The 12,458-nt window shown below is 39.0% G+C and overlaps 1 protein-coding gene across 1 annotated transcript in view; it reads right to left on the reverse strand.

The window, feature by feature from the left end:
* Positions 1 to 562, reverse strand: part of LOC145680911 (uncharacterized) — a 387,669-nt gene extending 387,107 nt beyond the window's left edge. Inside the window, exon 1 of the mRNA XM_081752072.1 lies at positions 380 to 562. Coding sequence (XP_081608198.1) covers positions 380 to 414 — 35 coding nt within the window. The 5' untranslated portion in view covers positions 415 to 562. The remainder of the gene's footprint in view (positions 1 to 379) is intronic.
* Positions 563 to 12,458: the final 11,896 nt, after the last annotated feature.

Below are 12,458 nucleotides of genomic sequence, written 5' to 3' on the forward strand. Positions count from 1 at the left end.
CATTTATTTACATTCACATAACTTAAAGCTAACAGAAATGCAAAACCTGCAAACCAAAGAAATAAAACTACTTACAAACTTTCCAGTCTGACGAACAAATGCCAAATTCATTAATTTTGTAATTACTTGTATAAAGTCGTCTGTTGTATAACATATCTTTAATCAGCTCTTATCTAAAAAAAAAAAAGTATATACTACAAGAATGTACACTATAAAGAAAAATATCGTTTAAAATTTTAACTACATTAGTAGTAGTAGTATTAAGAAGTACCGTCGTTATGATTTACATTATTCTGTAATTTTTGTTTCATCGCTACGCTTTGTTACATCGTACAGCCATGAATTTACAGTTCTAGAAATGGGAAAAATAAATACGTACTTTCTTAAGCTGTGTATCGTATTCCAAAGCATCATAATAATGAGGTTTTTCTCTTTTCACCCTTTCTGTTCTACGCCTCTTAACTTCGCTCTCATCTTGGTTCTGCACTCCTGTTTTGTTTGCACTTACTGTACGTCGTGCAAGAAAGAACATGTGTCCACACGGACATGCTTTACAGGCAACTGGAACCTGGAAAATCAGCAAACCACACATTACTAAGTATCAATTACTTTGAAAGAAAGAGGCAAAAATGATGAGTCAAATATGAATTAGCCGCACGGGTAGAACAAATGCAAATGACGCTGTTGTATGTGTTGTACCACATGCCGAGTACAGTAAGATCGTATCGTGTCGACTACCTCGTCGCCTTATCACCTTATTTATAAAAGTTTAAACAAGAACACGTCTAATATACTGAATCAACGCCATGGACGAAATGTAGGGAATTTTTCCTTTTCTTTTTCCATTCTTGCTTTTTTCTTTTTTCAAAAGAAGGAAATGTAAAGCTGTATTGACTTCATATCAGACGGATCACAATATGTGATATTTTAGTGTGGGGTTCGTAGAGAAAAAGATTTTTCACTTTCCTTTTCGCAGAAATTGACAGAAGGGTAACGTAAAAATATACTGTATATCATGACGGGTTGATGTATAATCATTTCAAAATATGTAGCTTTTAAGTAGAATACATTTTACTAGAGGTTTTGCTTCTGTGAAGATGAACATTCGATGTTCTGAAGTCATACGGTAAATTCAAAAAAATAAATGTATTTGGAAAAATAACGAAATAAATATAGAAATGGAAGAAATAATGATTACAACACGAAAACATTATTTACTGGTTAGGAAACTTCATCGTGTATCAAAAAATTCCACCGACAAACGTCGGGAGTTAAATCCTCTCATACCAAGAAACAAAAACGCTTAATAAACATGGGTCCGGAAACGCGTTGTTTCGGAGATTTAAGGCACCGAAACCGTGGGAAATGGATCTTCAGATTCGTATATTTCAGAAACTATTCAATGTAGACGGTGCGGTTTGAAAACTCACCAGCAAAGTCATACCTGCTCTTGTTAAACATGCATGTTTCATAATCTTGCAATGCCTGCGGAAGGGATTCCCTAAAGGAGCATAGGGATTCCCGCATAATCTGCCGAGTGAAGATGGCTCGAAAGGGGTATGAATGGACGACTTCCTCACCTGGTAACAGTACTTCCTTGTACTAAGACGATAACTCAAACGGATACAAAATGGTGGACACTTGTATACCTGCGGTGTGTGGTTGCACAACCGCCACATACGGATGGTGCCCAATAATGAAGTTCGGAATATGAAGTACTGTGAATATGCAGTCGAAGGTTCGTAGTGAGGTACGTGCGGTGTTGCTACAGCATAACACACGAAGCAGAGTGATTGGAACTGATAAAACACTTAATGCAAAGAAAAACCCCAAACAGCACGATAGTTAATACAGTCAGCACATTTCCAGATATGAGTAATGTTTAGCAATAGCTAGAAATATCGTTATGTCTAGTGAACTGAATGAATGTCACTGATGAATGAGACCCAATATTAAGTACATTACATGAATTATCTGATTAAATGTATAAGAGATTTGAGATTTGAAATCATATGAAATATCTTAATAAGTCTGCAACAGTCTACCTGATTTTAATGGTACTTGTCCCTTTGAGTTGTTGCACCGTTACGTGGATAAGCGAGGAAACAACTGAAAGCAAGGTTGCACCTTGACGCGCCGTGTTGTGGGGTCAATCCCCACTAAGAGTCCAAGCTTCGGACTCAACAACCAAGAGATGGATCGGATCGCATTTGAAACTTTAGGTCCCGTCTCCATATAGCGCCGCTGCTGAAAAGGGACGTTGAACATCTTACCAAATAAACAATCAAACAGTAAACAATTGTTATAAACGTACAATTGAATGATACTGTAGTGCGCGAATGTGATATCTAAATGAATTGGTTTAGCTCGTTAAATTAAATGCAAGTCCTGCTACGGTATCGTTTTCTCTTCGGGTACCCAAGCCGCTCGTGTTAACGGATTCCAAAACAGAACGGTTTGATATGTAAACAGAACAATAAACCACCTTCATATTTTATACCTTGTCCTTATTCCTCCATTTAAAGTTACATCAAGATTGTCTTCGTGTCCATTTTGTTAGGTCTATAAGGCGGGGACGTTATTACAAAATAATAATCATAACGTCATACTCTTCTCATGTTTATTTTTTGCTTACAATGCAACTGCTGGAGCCTCAATTCTATACGCCTATTCCAATTTAGCACACCAAAGTGGATGAAGTGTAGAGAGAACCGGGTACGATCCTTGTGTTCAGTAGCCGATCTTGAAAATAAAAACTGGAGGGGGAGGGGGTGTCAGTATTTTGCTATGTAAAATACGTAATTTGGACTGCGTTTTGGTATTTATGACATTAGTGATTTTCTAGTAACGCAGCAAAATTGGGGGACCAAGGCCCCCCGACCCCAGCCTAGATTCGCCACTCTTTGTTCAACCATTCTGAGTGGCTTTCTTCAGTTTCACAAGTCGATGTCAAGATAGTACCTCTATAAACGCTCTAGCCGCAAGATCGCCTGCATTTGTGTCTGAACTTTAGTCGTCGGATGTAATTAACTCTCATAATGTAAACAGATTTAGGCTGCATTCAAATGCACACGCAGTCGAACTCTGAATGGTATTGTCGATATTTAAAAACAAAAAACAAAACTGATTATCATTTTACTGGTGTAAGGAAATTGGTTTCTGGTCTTCTTTAAATATTAAAACATGTAAGAGGTATTTCAGTTTCTCACGATAATTTTAACTGAGTGCAAAATATTAAAAAAAAAAAAAAAAAAAAAAAAACCATTGTCCTTGAAATGACAGTACATAGCGTTTTTCTTACGTCCAAAACTGTTTATAGGAACAAAAATACGATAGAACAGATAAAATAAACATTGACTAACAGAGTCATGCTGTTAGTGCGATTCGACTCTAAGCCATATGACAGACGAGCACCTAAAGAAGCTAGTCTACCGAAGACTGACGTGTATTCTGGAAGCGACTGTGCTTGTGTGCAATGCTTACTGTCTGTGCTTTATAAAACACCGTAGTGGGAAATGGAGTTTACTTGGGCAGAATTAAGTGATATGCATCTGGCATATGGTGCAGCTTTGGGAAATGCAAGGGAGGCACAAAGACTGTACAGAGAACGTTTTCCAGAACGACGGTGCTCCCATCACACAACATTTACGTCAATTGATCGGCAGCTGCGAGAATCAGGTTCCTTACATATTCACCGGCCTGATGCAGAAAGACCGCGAACAGTGAGAACACCAGCAGCATTCGAAGAGAATGTGTTGGACCAATTTGAACAAAATCCCTCAACACGCACGCGGGCCGTTGGACATGTGTTGCATGTTCAGCACCAGGAAGTGTGGAACGTCCTACATGAAGAACATCTCTATTCATATCATCCTCAAAGAGTACAAGTTTTGCGTCCTACAGACTATCCCAAACGTGTGCGATTTGCCCGATGGTACCTGCGGCAGTGTGTGGAGAATTCACTGTTCGGGCGGCATGTTTTGTTCACGGATGAGAATAGTTTTACTCGTGACGGATGTTACAATGCTCATAATAAGGCATGTGTGGGCAGCACACAATCTGCATGCAATGTTTTGCCGAGGTCATCAAGAACGATTCAGTTAGTGTGTGGGCCGGTATAGTGGATAATGTCTTAGTAGGACCTTACATATTACCTCCACCACTGAACATGCATACTTATAGTGTGTTTCTTTCAGAAGTACTCCCGGAACTGCTAGAAAATGTCCCCCTTGCAGTCCGGCGACAAATGTGGTTCCAGCATGACGGAGCTCCACCCCCATCGGCCGCGGCGTGTTCAAAATGTACTTTCTGATATGTTTGGGAATCGATGGATCGGGCATGGTGGTCCTGTAGCATGGCCTTATAGATCACCGGATATGATACCTATGGACTTTTAGCTATGGGACACACGAAGGAGTTGGTCTACCAAACACCAGTGGAGAATGAATTGAACCTTGTGGGCCGCATTGTCGAGGCTTCCGCAAGAATTCGCGTTAACCACGACGTTTTCCCTCGTGTGAAAGACGAAGTGTTTCGACGCTATCTCTTGTGCATTGAAGTCAATGGTTCACATTTTTAGTAGATTTCGTGACGTTGTAAGGTACAAGTGAATTATAATCACCATTTCCTGTATTGACTCGTCTTTTTCTGTCTTTGTGCATTGTGTATTTTATTTGTGTGCCTGGAGGTTATACTTTACAGCATTGCACGCCACCAACTATGCCACTAATATGCGAATCACATTATCGCTGTTCCCAGGAGGTTATTTGTCAGCTGCTCCTTACGTATATTAATACTATACTCCACAATGCTGCATATGTTAACATACATTTGTCCTCGATAATTTATGTATATTTTGATAGCGGGTTTGCATCTAGTTTCAACAGTTCTCAATCACTCTGCTTCGTGTGTTCTGCTGTAGCAACACCGCACGTGCCTCACTACGAACCTTCGACTGCATATTCACAGTACTTCATATTCCGAACTTCATTATTGGGCACCATCCGTATGTGGCGGTTATGCAACCACACACAGCAGGTATACAAGTGTCCACCATTTTGTATCCGTTTGAGTTATCGTCTTGGTACAACGAAGTAGTGTTACCAGGTGAGGAAGCCGTCCATTCATACCCCCTTTCGAGCCATCTTCACTCGGCAGATTATGCGGGAATCCCTATGCTCCTTTGGGGAATCCCTTCCGCAGGCATTGCAAGATTATGAAACATGTATACTTAGCAAGAGCAGGTATGACTTCGCTGGTGTTTTCAAACCGCACCATCTACGTTGAATAGTTTCTGAAATATACGCATTTGAAGATTCATTTCCCACGGTTTCGGAGCCTTATATCTCCGAAACAAGGCGTTTCCGGACCCATGTTTACTAAGCGTTTTTGTTTCTTCGTATGAGAGGATTTACCTCCCGAAGTTTGTCGGTGGAATTTTTTGACACCCAGTATTTCACATTCAATGAAAACATTGACAGAACGAGAGTAAATTACTTGTATTATTAAATGATTTCCCACAAGGTAAAAAAAAATGTACAATACTTCACGGTTTACGTGAACTGTTGGTAGGTAAACAAAACAGCGGAAAGGTTTAATGCATAATGCCTGTAATCTCACGGACGTACGTTCGAGTCCCTATAAAGATAGAAATTTTCGTTTTCTTTACTTAATAGAGCAGTTTTCTACGCCTTACACATATTCATCGACAAACGCAAAAATCAGGTAAAGTATCAGAGGTGAGAGAATTCGTAGGTAAAACGCAACACATGTTTGTTTCATGATACCAGTTTTGAACCAAATGCGTCTTTGGAAACAACACTTCCCATTGCTTGATGTGAACATCTGTAATACACTTCACTGAAGCCGAGTATGAACCAGGCACGTAGCCAAGGGGTGGGTCCGGACCCCCCCTCCTTCGGATCCAGAAATGAAACTTATTAAGGAAGGATGAAACAAAAAGAAACGAGAAAAAGATTAATCATCGTCAAAAATATAAAGCTACACCAAGCGTTTGGTTACTCTTTCTTATGAGGAGCTTTGTGTGGAAGAAACGAAGGAATCAAGTTAAAAATGATTATTATTGCAACGGAACATTTCGAATTCCATCTATCTCCATGCTAATCCTATGAACTACAAGTGACGATCGACAAACCGGTTGGATAAGATAGACTTACAGGTAGAACTTAAGAAATGCCCAGAATAACCAATAATATGAGCCATTTTGAATTTCGCGGCAACACTAATCCATTTTATAGGATGTCTTTACTCCCGAAAGAGATCTCGTTGCTATCCTTGACGGTATTAAACAAAGAGAAGAAAAAGAAGAAGAAAGAAGACATGTAGAACCGAGTTCGAATGACCTCGGAAGACTATATCTTTTTCGATACTTTTTTATATTCTCTTACTCAAGATTTTTTCATATTTTTTTATTAAAATAATTACTAACATATCCTCATTTTATTACCCTAACAAACCAATATGGATAAGTTGCCAGTAAAATAGTTTAGATTCATTGATCTCCTGGTGTGTAACCACAGTATTTCAGGTCATCCCCCCATTACAAAATCCTGCTAAACGAACGAATATATGTTGCCAGTAAAATAGTTTAAAATGATCGAGCCCCTGGTGTGATAACCAAAATATTTCGTCACGGACCCCTTCCCCCTATTGCGAAATCCTGGCTACGTGCCTGGTATGAACAACTACTGTTATTTAAAAAAAATCTTTTCTTTGCGCTCTTAGGAACATCATTTTCTAGATTAAAAATATATTTGTTAATTTCTTTATATAAACTATATAATAAATTCCATATCTTTCGTTGCTGGCGTTCATGGAATTAAAAGAATAAAATACTCCACCTTAGTCGCAATATTTCTATAATTGTTAGTGAATAACTCAACTCAAAGTGTTCGAAATGCTATAGGTGTCAGAAATTCACCACTTGTTTATTTAATTAAACGTTTTAGACGGTTACTGATATTTAAAGTTTATCTAAGACAAAGTTACCTAATTTAATAGTGTGCCACAAGACGAGGCACGACGAAACTGTAGGCTGTTTCGTCTGGTCTCGTGCAAACGCCATTTCGTCTAGAAAATAATATCTGTCTCTTCTTGAAATCTCCGCTCGGTATCGATACGATACACGAGATATATTCTGCTCGTGGCATCACTGGTTTTGCCACGAGGCGAGACGAAACAGCTTAAAATATAGACTCGTCTCATTTCGTGAAAATGCTGTCTCGTCTCGAATATTACATCACTGTCTCGACTCGAGGTGTTACTGTTTAATTAAATGCATTATAGAACTTTCACCTCAACAAATGTTTAAAGAGAAAATTAAACATTTAACCCCTTCCACTACGATTTATTTTCTGAATTTCCTGCCAATCCTTCCGTTGCATGAATTTTCTTGAAGTATAAGTTATAAAAGTGTATTATAAATGGTTTATCATTATATAACTTTCAAAAAATCAATACAGTAACTCTACGTGATGCTACAGTAGTTTAAATTTTACGACGTGTAGCTCGTTTTTGTGAGATTTGGCACCGGGAGGCCATGACGAGCTAGACTTGTCATTTCAGTGTAAGGGGTTATTAGAGAAATATAATATGAAACACGTACATAGAGGGAAAAGGTTTATAATGCATTTAATTAAGTAGCCATGCTACGAGACGAGACATTCATATAATTTTCGAGACGATTAGTAATGTGAAAACTAATTATGAAATTCCCTAGATTAATGCTTTTAAGAAATAGAAATCTTTAAGTGTTACGGACCGCTAGGCTAAAGGAGACGGTGATGATGAGAAATGAATGAAATGGTGGAATGAAGAAAGTGGAAGGAAACGGGAAAACCCTAAGAAAACATCACGGTACACGGTGTTTGTCCACCACAAAGTTTACTTGGTGCAGGCTAGATCAAATCAATGACCCCATGCACCAGAGGTGAACGCTCTACCACTGAGCCACCGTGCCTCCTTTTAAGAAATAGAATTTACTGGAAAGGTTTCTTTATGCACCAATGAGCACACAAACAACACAAACTTTGCAATCAAAAAATGAAGAATAGTAATATACTTCGAGAATGGCATTATTTTATATCGTGATGAGTTTTAAACATATGTAGTAGTTTGTTTCTCGCATACAAAAAACGACAAAACAAACTATCATCATAGTATATAAAAAAAAAAAAAAAAATCTCCGTACGGGGTTCGAACCGATTTTAGTCATCTTTAGTGATTCACTTTACAATTTCGCGCTAACCAGCTATGCTACCGATTTCTTACACGCCATCTGTCTGTTCTACAAAACATGATTTTCATTACTATTGTGTTCGAATTCCTCCCTCTTAATAGATCATTTCCACTGTTTGCTTTATTTATATAGAGTCTGCAGATATAAGAAACGTGAGAAATATTTGATTAAATGTTTTCTTTGTGGATATGAACCTACATTGTTCTCACTGTCAGTGACGTAGAGGTCTCCGTTCTACGTTGAACTACCGAATTCTTCCCCAGTCTACAAAAATATCCTTTTCAACAGATTTGAAAATTTTCGTAATTTCGGCCAAATTATGTTTTTTTGCTCCTAATTTTATTTATTTTAAAATAATACTGAACAAAACATTACAAACGTTTTTACTATTAACGTTTCCTGCCGTGACAACCTTCAAAATTTCGAACATATAAAGGAAATGGAGATAATTTTAAACAACGTGAGGTTGAAGAGACGCATCAATGATTTTTCTCATGCCTGTATATTTGAGCGCTCTTTCACTCCTTAAGATTCGCCTACAAATCAAAGTTAAATGCAAAAAAACCAAAGTCGACTCAAGTCACAAATTCATTTTAAACGGTTTAACTATTTACTCATTTAGCCATTTTATAAACAGATATGGAAAATTAAAATATTTTAGAATTTGATCTGTTTCTTCTTCTGAAAATCGAAGTTTCCGAAGGTACTGGGACTTGTATCAACTTGGTCATATATAGAGTTTAATCTGTTTATCTTAAATGGATTCTAAGGTATATTTTGAGGTATATTTCGATAATGTAATCAGTGTTGTGACGTAAATTCCCAAATCTTCTGGTTGGCACATAGAGTTAGAATTTTTAGGTGATGCCTGCTTTTGTTGAAATGTCTATTGACTCCTGTGTGAACCTCTCTGTCCGTGTGTAGTGGTCGTCTTTCTGTCTATTTTTCGGGTCGTGGTTGAAATGTGAATGTCGACGGATAAACACTCTGTGAGTGACAGCAAGATGGATAGTAGTACAAATATCTGTGCGGTGAAAACAACGGAAAGCAAGATATTCCTGCCGACCGAGGAAAAAGATCGCACTGGCTTTTGGCTTCAGAAACAAGAAAGAAGAGCTGTTGTATTTCATATTTCCGTGGTCATTTCTTGCGCTTCTATGTAGCTTTATTTCTATACAGTATGTGAATATTAAATGAAAGATGATAAATTGATCGGTTGTTATATATATATATATATATATATATATATATATATATATACAGAGAGAGAGAGAGTCTAGTCTGCAAGTGGTCTAATTACGGAAATTTGTCAGCAAAAAGACCACTTTCCATTATCTACTTCTATGAAAGTAGCCTATTTGCTGATTGCGGTGGTTTATCGGCGGAATCTTGGTGGTCTATTTGCTGACTTGAGAAATTTGTGGTTTAAATGCGTAATAAGGCATGCCAACCTCAGCATTCTATACAATATAACTATACTCAGTAGATAGCCTCATTGCTTGACAACCATGCAATTTAAGGTTTACCGCTAGTCGGCTATACTTGCTTAGGTTTATCCGGGTAAATTCCATTTCAGGAGTAGACGTAACATATCATTTCCATCAGAATATATACTTATTCTCTAAAAATTTTCATCTTACTAGTTCATCACATTTTATTTTTCTCACGCTAGTGACTACGCCTTCTTCAACTCATTTGACGTAGTTCTTATCAGCTTTAGCCGCTAGGCGGTAAGACTTAAATTCATTTCAGAGTAACAAATTTTATAAATGAAACCAAGAAAGCTATATCGGTTTTTCACCCACCACCTTCTAACATAACATGCCACCTAAGACGTACCTGGAAGATAAAAAATGATCCCCATAAACATCGACGAGCTAGCCAACGTTTCGGAAGACCATGGGTTCCATCGCGGTCGGCCGTGAAGCAAAGAAGGTATCAAGTGCATTTCGCACCTCTACTAGGAATTTGAGCTGGCGCCCTCTAAGGTGATTATCCAAGGAATGTAACAGGTAATAATCTGAGGTACAATGTCCGGGGAGTGTGGCGGATGCAATAGTGTTTCCAATCCAAGGCGTAGAAAGGTGTCCCGGATCATTCTAGCCACGCGAGGCTGAGCGTTGTCCTGTAACAAAAGGACCTCTTTGTGATCCAGAAGTGCTGGCTCCAGAGTTTTGAGTTTTTCATGAACACGGTTCAACTGCTGACATTGCACAGTTACATTGATGCTCTGACCTGCTTGTAACAGATCCCGATGCACGATGCCGCGAGCAGTCCACCAAACACACAGGAAAACGTTCTTCGATGCAGTGAGTGCAGTTTTGGAACCGGTTCGTGGGATGCTAACCAATGATGATGGTGCTGTGGAGCTTCGTATAGGACCCACTTCTCATCACATGTCAACACCCTGTCCAGAAATGTCTCCTTCCTCAGACGAGAAAACAAACACATGTGTCTTTTCATGTTGTCTTCTGGCCCGGAGTCAATTCGTGTGGGACCCATCGACCCAACTTGTAGTATTTCCCAAGTTGATTTAGGTGCTGCCGAATGGTTCATCCACATGCAGTTCCTCGTATGTCTGGAAACTGTTCGCCTGAATTTCTGGCTGATGATCTTCATTTTGTACATGTCTTCTGGCACGTGGTACGTCTTCGACTGTTTCGTCACAGTCCTTAAGCTTGTTAAACCGTCGCTCCACTGTCCGCGTTGTCACGACACTCTCATCAAAGGCCTGGTATATCTTGCGTCCCGCTATAGCGGCGTTTGACCCGAGTTTGAACTCGTACACTATACACGCACTTATGACGCTCTGTGGAGGTCCCATGTTCACTCTGTCCTTAAGCAAGTTCACGGTGTAAGTGAACTACCACAGCCAGGTATTATGTTGGGTATACCCACAACAACAACTGACCTTGGCATTATTTCCATCCGCGTTCAACTCACGGTGTGAGAGCCAATTGAACACAGATCTCCACAAAAAGCGACAGCATTTTCTTGGTTACCTTTATAATAAATTGTCGTGGAAGCCCGTCAACACAATTTTGTTAATATAGTCATCTTTTAATACTCTCAAAGTTATAAGACACTGATATTCTTGGATTAGGACCTCTGAATGACGACAGTTTACGTTAGTGAAACTTGTTTGCTTATTAATGATATAAATTAAAGATGCATTGCTTTTTTTAAATTGAGATCAGAAATTAACAGTGATGCTTAGATAATTAGAAAATTCAAGTGCACTGTAACGTGCTACAAGCACTCTTAGAAATATACGTAAGTCAAGTGCATTTCACACCATGATGTTCATTTTAAACGTGTGACTATAAGAAATACTGTATTTAGAAATTTTGCTGTATGTAACATTTATTAGGAATGGCCACAAAGTTCCGGTTCCGGCGGAACCTGTACACGGAGATCCAGTTTTTAGAACTGGTTTTGGACCTGGATCCGAAAACCCGGTTGCAGAACCGAATCTTAGGAACCGGTTCCGGACCTGGATCCGAAAACCCGGTTCTAGAACCGAATCTTAGGAACCGGTTTCAGATCTGGATCTAAAAACCCAGTTCCATAACCGGATCTTAAGAACCGGTTCCAGACCTGGATCCGAAAGCCCACAAAGACCCATAAAGGAGGCACAAAGTTCGCCTTCAAAACACTGCAAAGAGGACCATGTGCTTGTGCCCTCCCCGCCCAGACCCGCCTTTGCCCAAAGAAAACAAATTTGGTCTACCAGTGGGTGTTTAGCCAAATGAGTTTACCAGTTTGCCTGTTTAGTCAATAGATTTACCAGTTATCCAGTTTAATTAGCCAAATGAGACAAGAGGCCGCCGCTTGGGCGCCTGCCTGTCGCTTCCACCATTTCATCTAGCACACCATTCACAGCCTGCCAGCAGCTCGGGTTTAGCATAGGGATGGTTACCAAGTTTCGGTTCCAGCAGAACCAGTTCTTGGATATCCGTGGAACCGCTTCCAGACCTGGATCCCAAAACCCGGTTCCAGACCTGGATCCAAAAAATCGGTCCCGGAACAGGGTCCGTTCAGACCCGAAAATTGGTTCTGGCCATCCCTAATATTTATCAATATACATATTTAAGTTATGTAAAATTTATTACTTTTATAGACAATATAAATTTAAATTTCAAATACAGTACTTTAATTCATTTTTCGTTAAATAGGTAAAGAACTCAACTATAGATGTTCA

Source organism: Thermobia domestica, chromosome 3 (genome assembly GCF_964235325.1).
Source record: "Thermobia domestica chromosome 3, izTheDome1.hap1.1, whole genome shotgun sequence".
Classification (NCBI taxonomy): domain Eukaryota; kingdom Metazoa; phylum Arthropoda; class Insecta; order Zygentoma; family Lepismatidae; genus Thermobia; species Thermobia domestica.